The 27807-nt window shown below is 46.8% G+C and overlaps 2 protein-coding genes across 2 annotated transcripts; both read left to right on the top strand.

Annotated features, from left to right (window-relative positions):
* Positions 1-22469, top strand: LOC121860810 (ribosomal protein S6 kinase alpha-2-like). The gene is made up of 5 exons (XM_042358198.1): positions 1-141; positions 629-945; positions 10795-10912; positions 18647-18807; positions 19036-22469. The coding sequence occupies exons 1-5, from the start codon at positions 1-3 to the stop codon at positions 19139-19141; spliced, it is 843 nt and encodes a 280-aa protein (XP_042214132.1). The 3' UTR covers positions 19142-22469.
* On the top strand, positions 19199-19663 carry LOC121860809 (putative uncharacterized protein DDB_G0294196). The gene has a single exon (XM_042358197.1). It carries the CDS (start codon positions 19199-19201, stop codon positions 19661-19663), a length of 465 nt encoding a protein of 154 aa, XP_042214131.1.
* Positions 22470-27807: the final 5338 nt, after the last annotated feature.

Here is a 27807-nt window from a genome sequence, read left to right as displayed (position 1 = left end):
ATGTCGCAGCTCAATGTTTATTGGACGTCTAATAAGAAAGCTTGGGTTACAACGTCTTTATGCACCGATTTGTTTGAGAAGCACTTTGTTCCTGATGCCCAACAGAACTGGAGGAAGAACATTATCTTCAAAGTGATCCTGGTGATGGATAATGCTCCTGGACACTCTTTAAGTTTCTAATTGTACATCACCCTAATGTACAAGTTATCTTCCTTCCTCCTAACACCACATCGATTCTGCAGCCACTTGATCACTAATTCATCAGTAATGTTAAACTGTTCTACTATCAGTCACTCTATAAAGACTTTCGTCAGCAGGCAGACTCATTAGTCGAGTTAAAACAAATCGAGGCAGAACTCTCTGACAGTGGCCAGGCTCTACCAGCTAACCAGGAGGAGGAGGACGAGATGGTAGATGACCTGACTCCTAGCACCTCACCACCCCGCAACCATGAAGTGTTATCAATTTGTGAATTTTGGAAGAAATATAATATTAAGAGTGCAGTGGGCAGAATTGTTGAGGCATGGCGGAAGATTAATGTTGCAACAGTGCTACACGCATGGAAGCCTTTGTTTGCTAACTCCGAGATAAGTGGAGCAGTCCGTGACGGCAACACTAATGGACACAGTGGAGGCAGTACTCCCAGTCCCAGCACCGGGATTTTCAGATGTTCAGGTTGAAGATTTGCAAAGAATCGTTGGTCAACGATTTGCCAGAAAACATTGGTCAACATCAGCAGCAACCGACAATTGACGAAATGTTGGAGGATAATGAAGAACAAGAACAACAGCAACCAACACAAGAGGATGACATTAAGCCTGGTGAGCCTACAACATGCCAGCTGACTGAGATGCTCACAAACATTGCACGTCTCAATGACCAGTTAGAAGAATATGATACCAGCCCTCATCCTTGGAACCTTATGTGCTCTGCCCTTGATAAGGGGTAGGAGAAATATAAGGCCTTGTACATGTCCCGTGTCAATGCTCATCAGCAGGCCCTTATTACTCGGTAAATGTGCAAGGCCCAGCCTGTTAATGCCTTGGCAAATTTAGGATTAGGAGATGATGATGGTGGCTCAGCGTGCCACCAACACCAACCCCACAACAACCCCAACCAACCACCCACACCCACACCACCCACACACAACCCAACCAACACACCCACACACCCCACCCAACACCACCCACACACCCCACCCACACACACACCACCCACACAACCCACCCAACACCACCCACACAACCCACCCAACACCACCCACACACACCACACACACCACCCACACACACCACCCAACACCCAACACCCCACCCAACACCACCCATGCACCCCACCCAACACAACCCACACACCCCACCCAACACCACCCACACACACCACACACACACCACCACACACCCACCCACACACCACCACACACCCACCCACACCCACACACCCACACACACACACCCACACACACCACCACACCCCACCCAACACCACCACACACCCCACCCAACACCACCCACACACCCCACCCAACACAACCCACACACCCCACCCAACACCACCCACACACCCCACCCAACACCACCCACACCACCCAACACCACCCACCACCCAACACCACCCAACACCACCAAACACCACCCAACACCACCCACCACCCAACACCACCCACCACCCAACACCACACACGACCCAACACCACCCACACACACGACCCAACACCACCCACACACACACACCAAACACCACCCCACACACACCCACCCAACACACCCACACACACCACCCACACACCACCAACAACCACCCAACACCCCACCCAACACCCCACCCAACACCACCACACACACCCACACACCCCACCCACACCCCACCCACACACCCCACCCACACACCCACCCACACACCCACACACCCACCCAACACCCCACCAACACCACCCACACCCCACCCAACACCACCACACACCCCACCCAACACCACCCACACACCCCACCAACACCCACCCACCACCACCCACACACCCCACCACCCACACACCCCACCCACACCCACCCAACACCACCCCACACACACCCACCCAACACCACCCAACATCCCACCCAACACCACCCCACCCAACGCCACCCCACCAACGCCACCCCACCCAACGCCACCCCACCCACCCACCAACACCACCCCACCCACCCCACCCAACACCACCCACACACCCCACCCAACACCACCCACACACCCCACCCAACACCACCCACACACCCCACCCAACACCACCCACACACCCCACTAACACCACCCACACACCCCACCCAACACCACCCACAATCCTACCAACACCACCACACACCCCACCAACACCCACACACCCCACCCACCACCAACCACACAACCCCAACCAACACCACCCACAACCCCACCCAACACCACCCACAATACCCAATCCACCACCCACACACCCCAACCAACACCACCCACACCCCACCCAACACCACCCACACACCCCAATCTAACCAACCCAAACACCACCCACACAACCAATCTAACACCACCACACCACCAACACCCCACACACCAACCAACACACCCCACACACCCCACACACCCCACCCAACACCACCCACCCAACACCACCCAACACCACCAACCTACCTGCAAACCCCACCCACCAACCCCAACACCACCCACAATACCAACACCACCCACACACCCAACACCACCAAAACCCAACACCACCCACACACCCCAACACCACTCACACACCCCAACACCACCCACACACGCCCCAGCACCACCCACACGTCCCAACACCACCCACACGCCCCCAGCACCACCCACACGCCCCAACACCACCCACACGCCCCAACACCCACCGCCCCAACACCACCCACACGCCCCAGCACCACCCACACGCCCCAACACCACCACACGCCCCAACACCACCCACACGCCCCACCCACACGCCCCAACACCACCCACACACGCCCCAACACCACCCACACGCCCCAACACCACCCACACGCCCCAACACCACCCACACGTCCCAACACCCACACCCCAACACCACCCACACGCCCAACACCACCCACACGCCCCAACACCACCCACACGCCCCAACACCACCCACACGCCCCAACACCACCCACACGCCCCAACACCACCCACACGCCCCAACACACCACACCCACACGCCCCAACACCACCCACACGCCCCAACACCACCCACACGCCCCAACACCACCCACACGCCCCAACACCACCCACACGCCCCAACACCACCCACACACGCCCCAACACCACCCACACGCCCCAACACCACCCACACGCCCCAACACCACCCACACGCCCCAACACCACCCACACGCCCCAACAACACCACCCACACGCCCCAACACCACCCACACGCCCCAACACCACCCACACACGCCCCAAACACCCACACGCCCCAACACCACCCACACGCCCCAACACCACCCACACGCCTCAACACCACCCACACGCCCCAACACCACCCACACGCCCAACACCACCCACACGCCCCAACACCACCACGCCCCAACACCACCACCACACGCCCCAACACCACCCACACACACCCCAACACCACCCACACACAACCCCAACCCACACACACCCCAACCCAACCCAACACCCACACACAACCCAACACACCCCAACACCACACACCCAACACCACACAACCCAACACCACCCACACACCCCAACCACCCACACACACCCAACACCACCCACACGCCCAACACCACCCACACGCCCAACACCACACACGCCCCCAACACCACCACACCCCTAACACCACCCACACACGCACCACACCCACACACCCCAGCACCACCCAACACCACCCACACACACCCCAACACCAACACACAACCACCCAACACCACCCGCACACCACCTAACACCACCAGCACCACCTAACACCAGACACCACCCAACACCACCAGACACCACCCAACACCACCCGCACACCACCCAGCACCACCAGCACCACCCAACACCACCCACGACACCATCTAACACCACCCGCATCACCACCACCATCATCAGACACCACCCAACACCACCATACAATCAACCAACACCACCCGCACAATTCACTCAACACCACCCGCAGACAACAACGAACACCACCCAGCACCAATTCAACACCACCCGCATAATACACCACCACCAGACACTATCTAAACACCACCCAGACACCACCCAACACCGCCCGTCACCACCCAACACCAATCATACACAACCAACACCACTCAAGCACCACTCCAACACCACCAGCACCACCCAACACCACCCGCACACCATCCAACACCACCCGCGCACCTAACACCACCAGCACACCAATTCAACACCACCATGACACCATCTAACACCAATTCAAGACACCACCCAACACCACCAGCATAACTCACCCAACACCACCCGCAGACACCACCCAACACCACCCAAGACACCACCAACACCACCCGCACACCACCCAACAACACCACCCGCACATCGAACACCACCCGCCAACCAGCACCACCTGCACACCACCCAACACCACCAGCAGACACCACCAGCACACCAGCACACCACCCAACACCACCATGACACCAATCTAACACCACCCGCACACCACTCCAAACACCACCCGTGCACCAATTTAAAACACCACCCGCACAACTAACCAACACCAATCAACAGACCACCAATCTAACACCAACCAAGACACCACCTAACACCAACACACCAATCTAACACCCCAAGACACCACCCAACACCACCGACACCACCAGCAACACCACAGACACCACCCAACACCACCCGCACACCACCTAACACCACCAGACACCACCCAACACCACCCAGACACCACCAACACCACCCGCACACCACCCAACACCACCCAGACACCACCCAACACCACCCGCAGCACCAATCTAACACCACCCACACCACCAACACCACCTAGACACCACAACCATCACCACCATGACACCACCCCCACCGACACCATCTAACACCATTCCGCATAATCTTCCAACACCAATTCAGCACCATCTAACACCAATTCAAGACACCATCAACACCACCCCAAGCGCCATCTAACACCACCCACCAGCACCATCCAACACCCAGCACCATCACCATCTAACACCACCCACCACCATCACCACCCAAACACCACCAACACCACCCAACACCACCACCCAACCCAACACCACCCCACCACCCAACACCACCCACCACCCAACACCACCACCATCACCATCTAACACCACCCACCATCACCATCTAACACCACCCACCATCTGCATCTACTTAACCCACCATCGCCATCTAATACCACCCACCATCCTAACACCACCCACCATCACCATCTAACACCACCACCATCAACTCTAAAACCACCCTCCCCACCACTCAACATCACCTAACACCACCCACCATCACCTACACAACCCACCATCACCTATCCACCCGCCATCTGAACACCACCATCACCATCTAACACCACCACCATCACCATCTAAAACCACCCACCATCACCACCTAACACCACCCACCATCACCTAACCGCCCAACTCGCCTTACACCAACCACTGTGCTAACATCAACCTAACCACCCTGCATCTAACACCAACGAACCAACACCAACATAACACACCAACCATCTTAACACCACCCATCATCCCAACACCACCCTACCATCACCTAACACCACCCAATGACCATCCACACCCAACGTCACCATTTACCACCCACCATCACCACCTAACACCACCCACCATCACCAACACCACCCACCATCCAACATCACCCACCAGCACCATCCACCACCCCACCATCACCCAACACCACCCACCATCACCATCTAACACCACCCACCATCACCCATCACCACCCACCATCACCATCTAACACCACCCACCATCACCATCTAACACCACCCACCACCATCTAACACCACCCACCATCACCATCTAACACCCACCCACCATCACCATCTAACACCACCCACCATCACCCAACACCACCATCACCATCTAACACCACCACCCACCATCACCATCTAACCACCCACCCTCACACCATCACCATCCATCAACACCACCCACCAACCACCCACCACCACCCACCACACCATCAACACCACCCACCATCCAACACCACCCACCATCCCACCTAACACCACCCACCATCACCATCTAACACCACCCACCAGCCCATCACCCACCATCACCATCTAACACCACCCACCATCACCATCTAACACCACCCACCATCACCATCTAACACCACCCACCATCACCACCTAACACCACCCACCATCATCCAAACACCACCCACCATCACCATCTAACACCACCCACCATCACCATCTAACACCACCCACCATCACCATCTAACACCACCCACCATCACCATCTAACACCACCCACCATCACCATCTAACACCACCCACCATCACCATCTAACACCACCCACCATCACCATCTAACACCACCCACCATCACCATCTAACACCACCCACCATCACCATCTCACCCCATCTACCACCGTACCTGTCTGCAGCACCGTGACGTCATCAGGAGGCGGTGGGGAAAGGGTGTTATGCGAGGGATGAGGGGAAGGAGCGCCTCGAGGGTCCCACACCTGTCAGGTTCCCCGCCTCGCTTAGAAAAACAATTTTAGCTCAGCCTGTCCTTTATGGGATCAGCGAGGACCTGAGGCTGTCAGGGAAGACGAAGGATGACGCCAGGGACCCGCCTTGTCTGGCACCTGTGGGAAGGGTTCTCCTCCTCCAGGACTGATGGGAGGCCATGATAGACGTAGTGTGTTGTGTTGTGCTGTGCTGTGCTGTACTGTACTGTGCTGTGTTGTGTTGTTGTAATAGAAGTAACTCCTTTTTGGGAGTAACATTATATCATGGTGTTCGTGTTAGACATGAATAACAAACTTAAAAAATAAAAATAACACAAGTCTGGTTAGGGTTTGATCGTGATTAGTTTTGCATTATGGAAAGCCAGGTTGTGGTCGTGCAGGCGAATGCTGAATACAGGAGAAATAATTATAAAGTCTTGACCTGATTACTGTTGAAGTTCATTTCTTTGTATTTAGATGGAGCTTGTTAGAGTGAAGGGGTTATATAGGCTTTGTCATGGATGGTGTTTTTGAGTTATGTGTTGTCATGATAGTTGGAGGGAAACTTTGACCTAATTGGAAAAAACACTCACTTAATCAACAGTTTCTTCCTTTTTCTGAGATTCTCCACATAATTTCCTTTCCAACTTCCTTACATCACCCCTCTCCATCCTCTCACTCCACTATGAATGTTACGTAACTATTCCTGTCCTAGCTTTTCCAACTCGCTATCATGTATACAAATTCTAAGGACGGTACTGGCGTCGTGAGGTTTCAGATATAGTCGAGTGGGTTGTTGTAAGACGGGTATGGCTGAGCTGTGACATAACTACAAGTTGACCTGGTAAGCAGAGAATAATTGGCTTCGTTTGTGTGAGGTTGAACATCAGCCAAGGTATGGACACCACCGCACCACATCACCATTCTGCCATCTTCTCCATCCTTCATACCACTAGCACCATCACCATACCATTTATCACCACTATCACTGCACCATTTATCATCACATCCAGTACCTTTACAAACCACCACCACAATAGTTTATACAGCCCAGCACAGCTTATATTACTTCAGATCTAATCTAGACTACTGAACGAGAATTAAATCTACTGCAATCGTCATCGGCAAAATTGTCGTCAGAGGAGATCTGGTATGGTGGTGTGATGAATGGGAAGAGGAGAGAGGGGGGAGTGCAGAGTGAGGAGGAGGTAGCATGTCAGCAATTGTCATAATAGATTGAAGGAATTTGAGTGGGCTTGTTAAAATAGTTCTGCAAAATGTAAGTTTTTAAGAGGAGCTTTCTTCTCATGTTCACTATATTGACAGGATACAAATCCAAGCTTGTGTAGTCGTCTGGTGACCGTGTTGGCCGTGTGTTACTTGAGGGAAGTCGTTGGTGTCACGGTATTGTAGCGTCTCAGAGGAGCAACTTCCTGTCTGTGTTATTTTGGCAGGCAGTGACCCTGCTGCTGAGGAACTTTCTCGATATTCTGTCTTTTTGCTGTACTAGGGCATAACGTTTTCTTAATACGTTTGTGTTATAAATCCAGTCTTTTTAAAACTCCTTCCGTAAATATTGAGTGCAAACGGATAATAAACTATGCGGTACCTTTGATGAGGTCTTTTGCACATCGTTAACTTGAATACTTTGTAAGGAGGTACTTAAATGGATTTACAAAGGAGTGAAATTAAATTTCGATTGAGAAAATAATTAAGTTATTTACCTATGTAAACGTGTTCTCACAGCTGCACGATGATTTTGCTGTATCGTTATCTTTGTCTATGAAAACTCCCCACTTCTGGCTCCCCTAGTGTGACTGTCCACCTTACCATTTTCTCCTGCGCAGTGAGTCTCCGTGCGCCTTGCCTACGTCTTTTCTCTCACTGGCGTGACTCACTCCGATTCTGGCGTGGAACCTTCCGCTACTTAGCGTAATTTCCTGCTCTCCTGGGATAACTCTTTTATTACACTGGACATGGATATATATTTTTATATATACGCCCTATTTCCAGGTGACACCATGATCCGATGATTCTCCCAGGGCACAGGACCTCGTGGCTGTGAGAATCTAAACCTCGTGTTGCTCTTGAAAACGTATGGAGCCGACTCTGTTTCGGTCGTTGTTAGTGAGTCGTCTGAGGGGGTAATCGAGCCTCGTCTCTGTACCGATTAGCCGTAAATAATGGCTATATGATAGCTGTGGTTCATTAGGTATTTTGGCGGCTTAGATCAAAACTGAGCGGAGGCAGGCGAACGTCGTCTCCTATGTCACTACGTTATACAGTTATTGTGTGGGAAGGGGGATATTGAGGCAAGCTGGCTGGCTGTACCTGCTGACGTTGTGAATTTATCTACTGGTGTTACTACTGTTGTGATTGTTGTAAATGTATGAACCAGCGTTAGTAGTTCTGTTACTTCAGTTTTCACCGTTACAGTTGTGATTACTGTTCGTGGGTTGTTCTTACCTGTGCTGCTGTTGGCGGTGACGTAGATATTAGAAACTACCTATGTTCTTGTTGTTGGGAATGAGGACAATAGTTTCATCAAATGTGCACTATTATTACCCCCATGCTGGCGGGTCAATAGGGGAAGACGAAGAAGTGATCTCGCTTTTATGTTTGCTTGTATTTCTAAACATGTGCATAAGTGAACATACACGTAATTATGCATATATTTGAGACAATAGGTTTCCGTACGATGACTAGCGCAATGGCATTCGAAAATTGATATGGCGACCTCATCCTAACGCCTGGCCACACCGCTTTGTTTATTATTTTTTAAGGCCTTGGGGAAGTAATGTTGCACCCGGTCAGTTAACTCATTAAACATATTTCTTTTCGGCATTATTGTATTATATTTGTTCCTCTTTCTCCTCCTGCTCCCACTTACGCCAGATTTGGTTAGTTTATTAAATGTGCGTCTCAGAAGGGGTAGATATATTTGGTTAGGTTATTTTTGGCAAGTTGAGTGGTAGGTAAGCCTGCACTTCATAGGGATATATTGGCTCAACACAGCATATAGTTCCTCTACTCTTCACCCGCGTGTCTTCCTTCTCATCATGTTCATCCATAAAAAAAGTAAAGAACAATTAAAATGGCAGTAAGAAGGTGGCACTTCAGCACATCTGAACACTCAACAACTGCCTCGAGAATTTGTCACAAGGTGGGTCAGAGAGGACTGGTCAAATTGTTATCTGAGTCAATCATTTAGTCTGGATTGGTACTGAAACTGAGCGCAGTTGATGATGACTTAAATTCATTTGTAATAAATCTGGTTAATCCCAGTGTTTCACTTTGTTGACTGCTACTTAAGCAAAATCTTCTGGTGGGAAGTGCTCACCAACATAGGTGTGATGGTAGATGTACGAAAAGAAATCAAAACAAAATAGGTCAAGCAAAAACAGAATTTAACAATCTAAAGGACTTAATAAACAGTGACACTAACTTCAATTTGAGGTGTTACTGAAATGCTTTATATGGCAAGGACTGATATATGGGTCAGAAGCACACTTTCAGCAAACACCAGAAAGAGGTTGGAGCCCCTTTGAGATGTGGTGCTATAGACGAATGCTAAGAATAAGCTACACTGACAGGAAAACAAATGAAGAAGTTCTAACATGAGCAAAAACTTAAAGAGAAATACTTGAAATGTACAGAAAAAGAAAAATTAGATACTTTGCTCATATAATTAGGGATGGGAGGATAACAACTACTGTTAATGGGCAAAGTTGAGGGTACAAGGGGCAGTGGAAGAGACCTGGATGGATGAATGAAATAAAAATGGGTCCCCAGAGAGATACAAAAGCCTAACAACGTGTCTTCTTCAAATGCAATCCATATATTTTTATCTTATTATGACTATGTTGGCCATTAGTAAATGTCCTTTATAGGCGAAGACATACATTTTTCACCATAATGTGTTGATGGTACCTTATGTGTAGATCCCTTAATAATATCGACAGAGGTGCAGTATGAATTATTTTCCAACATACACATATATGTTCTCTCAAAACTCCTATTTTTACCACCTGTGAAGTCTGCTGGTGTATGTAATGCCTACGTAATCAAAGCAATTTGCTACAGAAAAGTGTCCAGCAGCAAACATTTATATAAATAACACATAAACCTGACCAGATGTATCTTGTGGTTTTACAGGCAGACGCCGTTCGCCCAGGGCCCTAACGACACCCCTGAGGATATCCTTCAGCGTATCGGAGAGGGCAAGTTCAGTCTGGACTCCGGCAACTGGGTGTCCGTGTCCCCTGCTGCCAAGGTGAGCGTGACGCCCGCCACTACTCTCTCCACCACTCGCCCCTTTCTCCCCACCACTCGCCCCTTTCTCCCCACCACCTGCCCTTTTCTCCCCACCACTCGCCCCTTCCCACCACTCCCTTCCCACCCACCCGCCCCTTTCTTCCCACCACTCGTTCTTCCCACCACTCGCCCCTTTCTTCCCACACTCGCCCCTTTCTTCCCACCACTCCCCCTCCCACCTCACCTCCTCCCACCACTCGTTCTTTCCTACCACACGCCTGGCAATCATATATATATATATATATATATATATATATATATATATATATATATATATATATATATATATATATATATATATATATGAATACAGCTGCCATACAAGGACACTAAAAGTTCTAGACTCTGTAGGTCGAGGGTTTGATTCTTGCTGGTGAGGTCGTTGATTATATGTTCAAAGTCCCGGTGTTATATGGACTAAAATGATATATATATACCTCGTTTCAGCTTTCGATGCTACTGACACAATAAGAGCCGGGCAGTTTCCCAATGGGTTCACGGCGCCATCAGCTCGATGAACAGTTTTGTGTGAAATATAACAGAGTCTAGAACTGCTTTAGTGTCCTTGTGGCTAGCTGGTTGCGTTCTCAGTCACACCCAGTAGGTCGAGGGTTCGATTTTGCTGGTGAGGTCGTTGATTATATGTTCAAAGTCCCGTGTTATATGGACTAAAATGAAGTATATATATGTTCTGCTCATACTAGCTGGATTCGTAAAATGCTACTGACACCACATAAGGCAAGTTTCCAACGAGGTTCACGGCCCATCAGCTCGATGAACAGGCTTGTGTGAAATATAACAGAGTCTAGAACTGCTTTTGTGTCCTTGTGGCTCAGCTGGGCGTTCCCTAGTCACACCCAGTAGGTCGAGGTTTGATTCCTGCTGGTGAGGTCGTTGATTATATGTTCAAAGTCCGCGTGTTATATGGACAAAAATGAAGATATATTGTACTGTTTCATACCAGCTGGATTCGGTAAATGCTACTGACACCACATAAGAGGCACGGCAGTTTCCAATGAGGTTCACGGCGCCATCAGCTGATGAACAGGCTTTGTGTGAAATATAACAGAGTCTAGAACTGCTTTTAGTGTCCTTGCCTAGCCGGTGTTGTTCCTAGTCACACCCAGTAGGTCGAGGGTTTCGATTCTGCTGGTGAGGTCGTTGATTATATGTTCAAAGTCCGCTGTTATATGGACTAAAAATTATATATATATATATATATATATATATATATATATATATATATAATATAATTATTGATAGATAGATATATATATATATATATATATATATATATATATATATATATATACATACATACATACATACATACATACATACAATAACACATGATTCGCAATGGTCCATGGTAACACTAACAATACAATCACCATTAGTCCACAGTAACAGTTCAGATTATAATTCTGCGTGTCTTCAGTAACACTAACACAGCCACCAATGGTCCACAGCAAAATAATCACCATTGGTCCAGAGTAACAATAGAAGCAGAATCAGCAAGTTCGAGTGCCAGCAAGACAAGAAGAACCCTCCACCCCGACCAACATAATGGCCACATTCATTGTGAAGCGTGCCACTACCTTTAGGCTGCCCTCAGGCACCGGACCTCCATGCCCTGTTTTACTCCCTACCACCCCACTACCTTGCCCCAATTTTTACCCCTGGTGGAATAGTAGAGGTGAGCCGTTAAACTCCACGGTAACCTCCCGCCGGGTTTCACTAGGTATTGGTACTTGCCGGGGGTTTTATTGGAAATTTTCCCCGTGTTTATAATTTTCGTTTAATGTGATGGTGATGAGATCTATAAACGTATCTTTATTTTGTATTTTCCTATTCCCGGATATCATTAGGAGGTAAAAAGAGAAGACTGGAACTATTTTTATCAAAGCATACATCCCTGAAGCGGGTGGAGATGCCGTGTGAGGGTAATGAAGGTGCATACCTTGAGAGGGGAGTGGAGCCAAAATAGTGGTTATGCAGTGTAGTGGGGAGGTTAGCAGTGTTAAGGGGTGGTCCCGACTTGTTTATGTCTCCATGATGGGTGAGGCCGCCGAGCCCCTTTACGGTATCTTTGTATGCTAATTTCCTTGGTAAAGAGATGTGTGTGTATGTGGGCCGCCGAGGTGAGGCAATGGGGAGAGAGCTAACACCTTCCTCTGCACGCTGTTCTTTGTGTGTGTGGTGAAATTTTATGGTCATTGCAAGATTTGGTCATCTACCTGTGGTTTAAAACATGTTGGCGGCGTGGACTTAAGTAATTTTGTGATTTGCAATATAAAACCACGTGGAAGACTAACTGGCCTACATGTCTTCCTCACCTGTACACTTTACCTATACATTACACCCAGCATACATTCACACAACACTTTTACCCAGTTTTGTTTGCCTCTTGCTCACCCATTCCCCTCGTCCCAAATCATTCTGCCCATTTATTCCTTGTTCATTTTAACCCACACTACATTTAGCTTTTATCAGTCTCTGCCCATTTGTGCTCCATCCTCCTCGTTCAATTTTATCATGTCTTGTATCATGTCATGTTCCCCTCATATTCTTTGAGTGATGTATCTGCCTGCTTTCTGGTATTGTTGATCATAAACAATGTAATTCTTTAAACGGTAAAGTAAATGAAAATAAAATGGAAAGCGGGGGGATAGGACCCATACCGATAGTGCGGATACAGCATATTTAATACTGAGGTTCTGTACACAAGGTGGTGATGTTATCGACGCTGCACTCGACCGCCTTTACTTCTCCAACTAAAGCCATGTATCCGTTCACAGCTGGATCAACGGGAAAAACCCCAAATACGAACCAGCAAACTATAGAACAGGAAGTGAACTCTGCATCCATTCGGCCATTGGATCCTTAAAGAAATTGAAGGAAAATTAAGGGGCTGTTTATGTGAAAATTTTGTGTGAGGTGCATGTAGCATATGTTTTGAGTCAGCATCAGGGTTGTGATTGGACTAACTAGAACAAACTAAAATAGAGTACTGTATAAGTCAACAATACTGTGTGATAGTAGTGTGGCACCCAGTCATACCACCATGTGACTCAGGCAGTGTTACACCCTGGTAGTGTGACGTCCAGCAGTGGTGGTGGAACAAGTCTACAACAACAGGCCGGCTGCTGCATCTTTGACCTTTTGGTTGTGAGATTGTGAGCAACAGTTGATTTTAATGTGAAAAATTGATGATGGTTGACTGTGCTAAGAACAGGAGGGTCTTGCCGCCTTACACCTCGGTGACCTACTCCTCACTCTCGACTCCTCCCCACCCCCACCGTGCACCCCTCCACAACCCCACCGTGCACCCCTCCACACCCCCACCGTGCACCCCTCCCCACCCCCCACCATGCACCTCCCACCCCCACTGTGAACCTCCTCACCCCATTATGCACCTCCCACCCCCACTGTGCACCCTCCACACCCCACTGTGCACCCCTCCACACCCCACTGTGCACCCCTCCACACCCCCACTGTGCCCCTCCACACCCCCACTGTGCACCCCTCCCCACACCCCCACTGTGCACCCCTCCCCACCCCCCCACCCCACCACCTCCACCCCCTGTGCACCCCTCCCCTGTGCACACACCCCACTGTCCCTCCACTGTGCACCCTCCACACCCCCACTGTGCACCCCACTGTGCCCCACACCCCCACTGTCCCACACCCCCACTGTGCACCCCTCCACCCCCACTGTGCCCCCACACCCCACTGTGCCCCCACACCCACTGTGCCCACACCCCCACTGTGCCCCCTCCACACCCCCACTGTGCGCCCCTCCACCCCCACTGCCCCCACACCCCCACAGCCCCCCACACCCCTGTGCCCCCACACCCCACTGTGCACCCTCCACACCCCCACTGTGTACACCCCCCTGTGCACCCTCCACACCCCCACTGTCCCACACCCCCCCCCTGTGCCCCCCACACCCCCACTGTGCACCCCCCCCCCCCACCTGACCCCTCCACACCCCACTGTGCACCCTCCACACCCCCACTGTGCACCCCTCCACACCCCCACTGTGCCCTCTACACCCCCACTGTGCACCTCCACACCCCCACTGTGCACCCCTCACACCCCCCCCTCCACCCCCCACTGTGCCCCCACACCCCCACTGTGCCCTCCACACCCCCACTGTGCACCCTCCACACCCCACACCCCCTCCACACCCCACTGTGCACCCCTCCACACCCTCTACACTGTGCCCCCCACACCCCCCCACTGTGCACCTCCACACCCCCACTGTGCCCCCCACACCCCACTGTGCACCCCTCCACACCCCCACTGCACCCCACACCCCACTGTGCACCCCTCCACACCCCCACTGTGCACCCTCCACACCCCCACTGTGCCCCCCCACCCCCACTGTGCACCCTCCACACCCCACTGTGCACCCCTACCCCACTGTGCCCCCACACCCCACTGTGCACCTCACCCCCACTGTGCCCCTCCACACCCCTGTGCCCCTACCCCCACTGTGCACCCCTCCCACACCCCCACTGTGCACCCCTCCACACCCCACTGCACCCTCACACCCCACTGCACCCCTCCACCCCCCCACTGTGCACCCCTCCACACCCCCACTGTGCACCCCTCCACACCCCACTGTGCCCCTACACCCCCACTCCCCCCCACTGTGCCCCCTACACACCCCACTGTGCACCCCTCCCACCCCACCCCCCACACTGTGCCCTCCACAATGCACCCCTCCACACCCCCACTGTGCACCCTCCACACCCCCACTGTGCACCCCTCCCACCCCACTGTGCCCTCCACACCCCCCTGTGCACACCCCACTCCCACACCCCCCCTGTGCCCCCACACCCCACTGTGCCCCTCTCACCCCCCTGTGCACCCTCTGTCCCACACCCCCTGTGCCCCACCCCACTCCACACCCCCACTGTGCACCCTCCCACACCCCCCTGTGCTCCACTGTGCACCCCTCCACACCCCCACCATGCACTCGTCGTCTTACCACATTATTACTGGAATGCTTATAATCATACTTGTTGACATTTGAAACTTACGACTTGGCCTCCGGTATTCTTAATCTGTCATGTGGCACAATTATCATTTTCTTCACCTGTTTTGTCACAGTTCTCAAATAACATTACGGTATTGACCTGTCTCTTCCAACTGTATCGTCCTCCCACTTACATCACCACCTATCTACCGGTGATGCACAGTATGTCTCACCACATCCGATTCATTTGCTACGCTTAAGTCACAGGGCTGCACCAATCATACATAGGACAACAATACCTGTTTAGTTCGAAGTCGGAAATCACGGATCAGGATGTGTCATCAGGGCTGTGTCATCCACATGTAGCGGGGTAATTGTAATTACCACAGGGACTCCACTAGAGTCGTTATGATAAGGTCAGTCTCTAAAGGAGCTTATATCCGAAAGCCAGAAGATGCCAGCTAGCCAGTGTTAAGTTGACACAAGTTACATATATTGGTAGACTTTAAACTGGAAAAGTCCTTAAAGACAGATAGTCTGTTGTAAGAGGGGAAAAAAGTTGATTTTGGTATAGAATCAGGATTGAGTGAGAGGGTAGCCGAGGACCATTACCTGGAGAGGAAGGGACAGTCAAACGGAAGTTTCGGGAAAGAGCTAACGGCTGCCCCTTCTGCTTGGGCCTATTCACCTGAAAGGTTTCGGTTGGTAACCCACTTTTGTCAGGTTCAGGGAAATGATCCGTGTGGAAGTTGTTAAAGGTCACAGTATTCTGGCCTCTCCGGCTGTTGTTATTCCCAGGGCTTGAGTACAATCACAGTTAATAACAGGTTACAGTGGTAGGAGTTGGATGAAGCATAGAAAAAATTATCATGTAATTTTTAACTTGGTAATTGTGTAGTGTCCTGTATGTGCATCGTAACAAGCTCAATTAGTGTTAAATTTTATTTGAGATGTTCTGGACTCGAATTATGTAAAGAGGATTGAAATGTAAGAGGATCACCAATTATAGTATTTTTTTTAACAGTAACACATGTTTGTTATGTATATAGTATGTATTTGTATTTTCAGTTTCATTTGTTGCCACAGTTCGTCTTAACCTATCCATATAAAACCTATGAATCCTTGATATGTTTATTTTCTTTATACAGTACAATATACTGTATATCTTCGTATATTAAAGTAACATTGTTTTCCTATATACAGTTATGGGGTTGTAATTTTAGTCCTTTAACATGAACAATAATAAAAATTGTCAAAAAGATAGGAAGGTTAAGATTAAATGTACCGTACTTAATGAACTTGTCAACAGAAAATGGCAAGAGGTTACTGCAGTACTTAATAGTGTGGTTGGGATGAATGAAGTGAATTCGTTCCACACAGCTGGTGTCCCCATCCCCCCCCCCCCCCCTCCTTCTCCTCAGCCCTTGGCCACACCCTCTGGTTACCATTTTGATGTGCTGCTCTGTATGCTGAGTGCCGCTTTCTCCGCCCACCCAAACTACTGCTGCCTGTGTGGGCGGGCCTCCCATTCAACACACAGCTCACATCATACATACTCTTCTTCACAATAATAGCAGATGCTCGATGCTCACTACTAACAATATTTCACACTTATTTTCTTTCCCCCATATAGACCACACTTGTCACTATAATTCACCACCACAAACTCTAGAACTGAATGTTGCAACTTTTTATCACCACTAATGCCTATTTAAATATCACTGACCAGTTCTTGATCAGCCGTCACCACATAACAAGTACTGTACAGGGTAGTTTACTGTAACAAAAGCTCAGTACCAGCATGCAAATAATATGCACCCTGAAAATTTGTCTAGGAATCACTGGCTTGAAGAAAAATTTATCGTACTTGATGTCTAATCTATCCTGCCACTCCATCTTATTATTTTGAGAGACAAACATATAGTTGTGACTGGTTGATGTTAAACCTTATTTCTTTAATGAATTTGTGCAGGCAAAAAAGTATATATAAAGCTGTTATTTCTTATTAGCTTCTGCTTATATAAATTGCAGGGTGTATATTTACTTTTACTGACATAAGTAGCACATCTAACTGTTGACAAATATGGTATTTTGGAAAGTTTCGTGTATCACTATCTTGATTGGTTTTATCGACAGTATTTTTAATTTTTTGATCAGGTCAGTTATTGAGTTTAAGGGCACAAAGGGTAACCAAGTGTGTGTGTGACGAAAAATAAAAGGTGTGTCATATAACACATCTACCATAAATTTGTTACTGCCATAAAGATAGAATGAACAGAGATCTGCAATGTGAGAGTGAAATGGGTGTTGAGTCATATCATAGGACTGTATTGGTACAATACTCGTCTGACGGCATTTGTTAGTTTCCTGGCAAGATGCGGTGCGCCATAATTTTCCTAAACCACAGTCTGGCCTAACAATTTTAAGATATGCCACCAGGTTCCTTCTTTGTTTACTCACACAATACAGGTTTCTTGTTGGCTGAAAAGTTTCCTGTTAAAAAATATTGTTTTTATTTGAATGGTCATGATCTGATATCTTCAAAAGTGATCCTTTTGAAGCTTGTCTATTTGTGTGTGCATGCAAGTTATTAGTCTTCAGGATCTGTGTTGCAGAACAAAATCTTTCGTTTTCTTATGATACCTAAATATAAGAAAAAGTGTTGAATCTATTGATTGGAAATTATCATGATGTGTATTGTCATTTCAGGAACTGGTGACACAGATGCTGCATCTGGACCCTGGACAGCGTCTGACGGCAGCTCAGGTGGCTAACCATCCTTGGCTGTTGCACCGTGAGGCACTGCCCAACCTGAGGCTCCTGCTGCAGGATGCCTCGCTCGTCAAGGGCGCCATATCCGCCACCTACAGGTAGCTCACCTGGCAGTACTTTTATTACTTTTCTGTGCAAAAATATACTATGGATTATTGAAAATATTATTCTGTATACTGTACTGTACTTACAATTCCTTAAAACAGTACTCATCGTTTATAACAAGGTTCAGTACAGTTCTTCGCAGGCTTTGTTTCTAATGTAATATTAATGGATTAATACAAATTAAAACCAGTATCAACAAGTTTATATGTTGTGTGTTGCAGAGCCATCAACGACTCTCCTCGAGCACCCAACCTAGGACCTGTGGCTGCCTCAGCCCTGGCTCGGCGCCGTGGCAAGTCCCGACCCAAGTCTTCTACAGAGGTCTGACATCCGGCCGCATGCCACAGGTCTCAGCCTCGCCTTCAGAGTGAGGATGCGGTAGCCATGTCCCCGCAGCCAGAATGGGCAGCCTCCACTTCCCTCATCCACATGCCTCGGACGTCATCTGATGATCAATTCCAGTCTGCGGGACCAGCACCAAACCTGGAGGCATCAAGCTCTAAAGTCACACTTCCTTGGTCATTTAACCCCCAGGACACCAGTCCCATAGCATTCAACCCACAAATAACGAGCCCCACCACAGATAGTCATCAGGTGTCAAGTGCCCCAGCTGCACACTACAAGGAGTGCAGTATTGCTGTGCCTGTCACCTACCAGAAACAAAAACAGCCACAACAGTTGCAGCAGCAGAAACAACTTGAACATCAGCAGCAACAGAAACAACTTGAACATCAGCAGCATGAACCACAACAGCAAGAACAGCAACAGCAGGCTAGACAAAACAAGCAGAGGCGTCGTTCCCACCGACGCCATCGTCGTCGTCGACGTGCCACCTCCACTGCTTCATGAATTACTGGCTAACTCACTTCTGTCGATGAAAGACCATGAAGTCGTTGGCATCTCCACCATCCTGTGGCAGTTCCAGTAATTCTTTAATTCACTGCTCCAGTCAACGGTTCCAATTAACTTGAATCAATAGAAAGCAGACCATAATTTTTTTTCAAATCTGCTTAAATCTTAAATAGCTGCCAATGTTGAACTCATGAAAATAAGTGACATTGTTCTATATTATTATGAATCTTACAGTATAAGGCAACAATCAAATATGAGAGTGACTGAACACATGTATAAGGCCAATGGAACTGGCTGTAGAGCTGACTTATTTGCATGAAGATCATGAAGGATTGTAAATGTGACAGTGTCATTACTTAGAGACAAGAATGGTTTGGTTACCTGGAGATAGCAGGTATTCCCTTGGGAGTTGGATGGTCCTGTCCCATCTCCAGGTGGTTTGTGGATATTAACCACATTTACCAAATATATGAAGATAAAAGGATCAGCTATTATCATCCTTTCTTCAAAGGTGACAGAAAATGAAAATTGGTATGGAGTAGTAAAATTAGGAAGTATTTATTGTTGAGAGGTATGGGGACATCAGTGTCACACTGAACAGATTAGGTGTGAAATCAACAGGGACAGCTAGTGGGAGCTGTGCACATCATTAATGAATTCCTAAACAGCTGTTGATTGTACTCTTGAGTGGTTCAATGGTTTCAAACTGTCCTGCACTCGCTGTAGTCAGGAAAAGTAATTTAAATTACTACGGATATTACTAAAGGTCTCTCAATGTTGTTGTATAGAAATGTTCGAGGCAATGTGTAGAAATGGTAAAAATGGTTCGTAGTTTAGTGACAAAGCTATCAGCAAGGTGCATACAAAAATATATTTAATACAATTACTTCTGGCTATTGTCAAATTATATATATATATATATATATATATATATATATATATATATATATATATATATATATATATATATATATATATATATATATATATATATATATATATATATATATATATATATATATATATATATATATATATATATATATATATATATCGTATTAACTTGTTGTGGTGCCGAAAGTCAAATGTCATTACAGACAATGTTACAAGAACGTCGAGATTACTCAAACATGCATTGTTCAGTTACTCAAGGATCTGCAGTGTTAATATTACAAGTTGACGTATTGTCTTTCTTCCATTCCCTTGTATTTTTGGAAGGTGACAGTAAGGGCATAATTAGTGTACAGGTATGTGGTGAGGTGTAAGTGACGAGGACCACCCGGGCGGTGGCGCTAACTGCAGCACTGGACTCTCTGGCAAGGTGACCCACCCCAACCACTGCGCTGGCGTGTGCTAGTCATTGTGCGGTCACCTGGTCCTCTCATTATCATGTGTACTGCCACGTGCCCCAGGTAACTACCAGTCCTCCTCAGTCATCGTTTGTTGTGCACTCGTTCCTCTACACCTGGTCAGTGACAAAAGTCTTGGTCATTACCAGGTGTAAATTCATGCTAGTGACGGGGGACTCGTAACCGGTTCTCGTTGGCAGGAAGTATTCAATGCAAGTGTATTTTTGAAGTTGCCTTCAGTCTGTATGTTACATCGGTGGACTCTCGCAAAGACACCGCCCATATTGTGTGTGTGTTTGGTCAAGTACCATCAGCCAGTCCGACAGAGTACATAGATGTAGTCTCATGCTGTTTATTTTGTCCTAGGTAGGCAGGTGAAGTTGTTGATATATCGCCATACAGTTGTTTATTCAAGCCTTACTATTGTCTTTATTTTATAATATAAATTTTGTTGTTGCCTGTAAATATAGGAAGAGTATTATACCAGATGGCTCTTGTAAACTTGCTTGCCATTGTCAGTCTTCAAAATAGTGTTCAGTCGAGGTACCTTCAGATGAAAAGTGTATTTTTGATGGCAAGTTGTACATTTTTATAGGATCCTATGATGTAAACGACGATACCGGTGCAATGCCCAGCGCAGCGGGCCTGGTGGGGCGAGGGGCAGGTACGGTGGTCAGTGAGTTGGCGAGCCAGCCCACAGGTGGGGCTACGACAAGTGCATAGGGACAAAGATAATCAAGTGGATAGAGTATTTGTTTCACATCCTCAAAGCTACAAATGGAGAGTAGGCACAGATTTTCCTTTTTAATCATCGAATTAGTTTGCAGTATAACTCAGAGAGGTTCCTTGTGTAATATAGATGAATATTGGGGAAAGGATGGGAGTAATGTACAGAATATCAAGTCTTCATCAGATATTCATAGTGATATGGGGAGTATTGGGTGATCTCTAGGTATATAATTGGATAATTTCATAGGTATTCATTTTTCCATGATTCCAAAGTGTTTATGCCAACACGTCAACGAGATAAAATTCATAAATATGTCAATCATGGGAAGAACAACATAATTATGAACTGCCAGGTGAGGCTGCCCTAGGCAGGTGAAACTCAGGTATGTGATCATTTGGGTGAAGTGCTTGAGGTGCTTATCATAGCTCTTCTATCGACTTTAGTTCCGGGTAGACGCTTGTGATGTGATAGGCGCCCACATACACTATAAATTACAAAGTGTTTTGCCCGGTGTACATTGCTTCAGGATAAATATGGTTGAAATAGTCATTTGGGGTTTCGAGTTGATATGTTTAGTTTTTATACACTTACCCAACCAAGCCTGCCCCTTCCCCGTTGGCTCATCTCAGTCGCCTGCTCTGATTATTTTGAAAATTTATTTTTACTGTTGATATTTAAATGTAATGATTAAGTTCCAAATAATAAAGATACTTCTTACAAGCAACTGTTGTTTATTTTGCCACCTTATTATATATATATATATATATATATATATATATATATATATATATATATATATATATATATATGTATGTATGTATGTATGTATGTATGTATGTATGTATGTATGTATGTATGTATGTATGTATGTATGTATGTATGTATGTATGTATGTATGTATGTATGTATGTATGTATGTATGTATGTATGTATGTATGTATGTATGTATGTATGTATGTATGTATGTATGTATGTATGTATGTATGTATGTATGTATGTATGTATGTATGTATGTATGTATGTATGTATGTATGTATGTATGTATGTATGTATGTATGTATGTATGTATGTATGTATGTATGTATGTATGTATGTATGTATGTATGTATGTATGTATATATATATATATATATATATATATATATATATATATATATATATATATATATATATATATATATATATATATATATATATATATATATATATATATATATATATATATTTATTTATTTATTTATTTATTTTCGCCCCAGGCCTCTGATATAGGGTCAGTGATCTGTACCTGGGTGGGTTGATCCCTGTTAAAAAAAAAAAAAGTTTGCTCACAGAAATACTTAGTTTTCAGAGGTTTTAATTTTTCGGAATTTCGAATAAGGGGTTTAACTAATACAGTACTTACAGAATAACACATTAACACCAAAATCGCACTTCGGAAACTCATAGTTGGCGAGTAATTAGCAATGAAAAATTAAATTAAATTCTCCAAAGGTCATTACAGCCACTAATTACCCTGCAATTGAATCGTGGACTATATATTTGAAATCAGCATGCTCTGGAGTACTTATAATGTGATTTTCAACAAAATCTAACTTTTGGGCCAAAATTGTCGAAAAGGTAAGCCTTTACCTTTAGTAATTTTTTGCCGAAAATATACTTTTTTACAGAATTGAAATTTAATGGGTTTAACTATTTAAGTACTTACATAATAACACATAACACCCAAATCACACTTTGGAATCTCATAGTTGGCGAGTAATTAGTATGAAAAATGTAATTAAATTCTCCAAGGTTAATGAATCAGCATATTTCCGAAATATATATATATATATATATATATATATATATATATATATATATATATATATATATATATATATATATATATATATATATATATATATATATATATATATATATATATATATATATATATATATATATATATATATACAGTATATATGCTCGTGTACGTGTACAGCATATAGTACATGGGTGCGCATGTTAACTCATAATTTGGATCAGCCATTCAAACGACCAACTTTCGTGCAAGCGTTCACACGGTCGTGAAAATCTATGTTTAAACGAGAAATTGGTTAAACATTGGTTCATAACTTCTTTTAATTATCTTAAACCTTTGAGGATGAAAGGGCAAACCATCATCCTCAAAGAGTTACTACATCGTCCTCAAATGATAAAAATAATCAATCAAAAGGGTTGATCAATCATTCTCAAAGGATTAATCCACCATGAATAAAGGGTTAGATAATTGTCCTCAAATGTTTAACGCGATAACAAGAATGATGAATGAGAAGCAATATCACATAATTAAAGGAATGCCAAAAGGAACGATAAATTATACAAAATAGGGATTGATGCCAGGCAGTTTTAAGGTGTTCAACAAAAAGGTAACTCATAACCCAAACTTTCCATATATAATTTTTTGGTGGTATATTTCTTGTTAGTTGCACTTGTTTGTTTCTCTTTAAATACATTGACCTTCATTTATTTACCCAACAAAACTATCTCTTAACAGTAAAGAAAAAAATTTGGTGTTGTATTGGCGGTCTACCTGAATAGTGTGCATAGATGACCTCGTGAGCTGTAAAGAACCTCCCCCCTATCGAGGTCCTTGCCACCTTTCATACGTGGTGGCGTGTGAGTTTTACCTTCCTCCTCCTGCCCACTCAGTGTTGTCAGCGGGAGACACTCGGCTGCCTCCTCACCTCGAAACACAACTAATGGCTGGGACTAACTTTGTGGCTGTTTGGGACTTTGTGTAGTGTCTCGTGTCCTTAATGAGGAAAGGGAACGTGCCGTAATGCAGTCTCCCAACTCTGATATCTAAAGCGTTTGTTTTTTATGTATACTTACTGGTCTACACATTACTACCACCACCACACAAGGCATCAGACGATATCCTGTCTGTAGTTGTCTCGAGTTATTGAATGGTATAATGTTACTAGACCAGGGGACTGTCGTATTCGGGCTTGCTCTAGAGCTTTTTAACAGCCCTCCCTGAGGCAGAAAACTTCCTTCCGGAGTCTCAGTGTGGCTTTAGAGTCTAAAGATCGTGTTAGTGATGCCGCGAGATGGTCAAAAGTTTAGACCATCTCGCGGCATCACCAGATACAGAAGTGAAGATAACAGCTCTATGGCTTTAGCTTCGTTTTGGTTCACCGAAATTCATCGCCATTTTGAGGTGATATCAGTAAAAATTCACAATGTTCTGTCATTGCTGGATGATCGTCATACTCGATTCCAAGTGACAGCAAAGTAGTAGGGAGTGTGCGTGTGTTTTTTTTTATGCCCACTCTAACCTTCCATTAACCTAACGGCCACTCTAGCCTCACCTGCACTCATCGCTTTCCCATGATAATATGTTACATAAATTTATTTGTCAGGGGCCCTGCCAAGAGCGATGGGGCTCCCAGGGGCCCTGCCCCCAGGCGCTCTGCCAGCGACTTTGGCTCCCCTAGGGAAGCTCTCAGGGGCGGTGGTGCCCCAGAGGGCCCTGCCAAGGGCGGTGGCGCCCGTAGGGGCCCAGCCAGGTGAGGTGGCGCCCCCAGAGGCCCTTACAGGGACAGCAGCGCCCCCAGAGGCCCTCACAGGGACAGCAGCGCCCCCAGAGGCCCTCACAGGGACAGCAGCGCCCCCAGAGGCTTTGCTAGCGGCAATGGCGCCCCCAGGGGCACTGCCAGGGGCCCAGCCAGGGGAAGTGGCGTCCCCAGGGGCACTGCCAGGGGTGTGGCGGAACCCTACCAGGAACAGCGACGCCCCCAGGGGACCTCCCAGGGGCGGTGGTGCCCCCAGGGTCCTTTCCAGGGACAGCGGTGCCTCCAGGAGCCCTGCTAGGGGCGGCGGCTCCCCCATGGGCCCTGCCAGGGGCGGTAGCGCCCCAAGGTGCCATCCCCAGGGACCCTGCCAGAGGTGGCGGAGCCCCCAGGGGCCCTGCAGGAGCGGTGGCACCCCCAGCGGCCCTGTCGTGGGCGGTGGCGTCCCCAGCGGCCCTGTCATGGGCGGTGGCGCCTCTAGGGGCCCTGCCATGGGCGGTGGCGCCCCCAGGTGCGGTGGCGCCCCCAGGGGCGGTTCTGTCCGCAAGGGCCCTCTTACTGGTGGTGGCGCCCCTTAGAGCCCTGCCAGGGGCTGTAGCGCGCCCAGGGGTCCTCCCAGGGTCGGTGGAGCCCCAGGGACATGCCAGGGGCGGTGGCGCCTCCAATGGGGCCCTGTCAGAGGAGACGGAGCCCCCAGGGACATACTCGCTGGTCTGACTTGACTACCGTACTCTGAGACAAGGATAAATCGAATTCATATTACGTGCCCAGGTTCATAACTGAATGTCCTGGACTGAAGACCAAGTTTTCAATTAGTACTGCATACTCACAAGGTAAACCGCCCATGACAACGTAATTAAGTTTCAGCTGGAAGTGGTGTCATGTCTTGGCCACAGGGAAAAGCAGAAGGTCAAATCAGAGTCTCCAAGTCACTCGGAACATGAGAGAGGCGCGTCGTTCAGAACTCTCTCAGGGCACAGCTGTCCTCCCCGAGGAAAAAAAAGATTCATAACTGTGAGTATATTCAATGAACTTCTTTTGCCGAGTGTGTCTTCCTTTTTTTACCTGGTTTAATACATTCAGATTAATTCAAATTGAAATTACAACGTGGGTGGCATTTTGGAGGAATTCATCTGCATAAAATTACCACAAGAAAGTGTAAACCGCTGTGGATGGAAGGTCCGGCTGGGTCTTGTTGCGCTAACAGTATAGCCTTAACGGATTCTTCCATAGGAGTTGTATTTTATCATCTTTCCTCTATTAAAATTATTGTGGGTATTATCAATTATTCTTCTCTCTCCTGTTGTACGTTACTTAGAAAATATCGTGTGCTATCTTATCTGTTTACCATTAATTATTGTATAAACCAAGAAAATAGACGCCAGATACAGAGACACTTAGGACATCAGTGTATGGTCAGGGTCCGTAAAGTTGTAACAATATAAAGAAAAACTTTCCTTATTGGACAAAAAACGCCAATTGGCTTTCAAAGCTTAATTGGCGATTATCTATATTTAGCGTGACAAAACACACACACACACACACACACACACACACACACACACACACACATGCACGCGCGCACACACACACACACACACACACACACACACACACACACTTGCCTTTATAGGGTGTACATTATTTATTAAAGAAGTGCGGTTGCTTGATTATTTGTGTTGTTTAAAAAACAAGCCAACAAATCATTATATCTTAACTAATCGACGCCATTTAAATAAAACTCGTAATGTAATGTAAAACAAACGAACAAGAACAACATGGTCACTGGTAGTCTGTTGAGGCATAAACGTTCTCCTCAACAAAAATAACTAAAGCAGTAAATCAATTAATACTTCAAAGGTTTTTTTAATTAGTGGGTCATTCTGTGGGACACGCGTGTGTAATTGCATCAGATCAAACTATTTTTAAAGACTTTGTTTACAGCGGGATGATACAGTGGGTCAGTTTCCACCGCTGGACCCTGTGGTCACTGATGCATTACCGGGGTTCATGTAACTGGTACGGTGGCCCCCTCAGTCCACCCAGCTGGAAATGGGTACCTGGCTTCATGTTGTGAAAGTAAAGGAGGCAGAATGCACTACGGTCCAAAATGCCTCCATGAACACTAAAAGTTTAATATTCAGTGTTCAGTATCTCCCACGTCCCTAAAGAGAGCACGCAGACCTATGAAACCCGTTTCCACCTTCATTATTTAACTAGTCACTTTATTATTGACGTCAATGGTAACTTCCTTCAAGAAAAATAATTAATAATGATAAAAATTATATATCTTAATGAACAATGTAAAATGAAGAATTGTAAAAATGAATAATAATCTTTTGGTGTACAGGTGGAAGTTGTTCGTGACATTTTCCCTGTTCTGGTCACTCTAGAAAGGTCACAAAAGGTTACACAATGCTCACACTCCCATTCAAGATCATGTTTCCATGGCTGTTCTGCCATGACATCTGATTTACAAAAGTGGGGATTTAAATACTTACAAATTCA

This window comes from Homarus americanus, unplaced genomic scaffold, assembly GCF_018991925.1.
Source record: "Homarus americanus isolate GMGI-L3 unplaced genomic scaffold, GMGI_Hamer_2.0 scaffold23617, whole genome shotgun sequence".
NCBI lineage: Eukaryota > Metazoa > Arthropoda > Malacostraca > Decapoda > Nephropidae > Homarus > Homarus americanus.
Note: the sequence above shows the minus strand (reverse complement) of the source record. Positions and strands in the feature narration are given on the sequence as shown.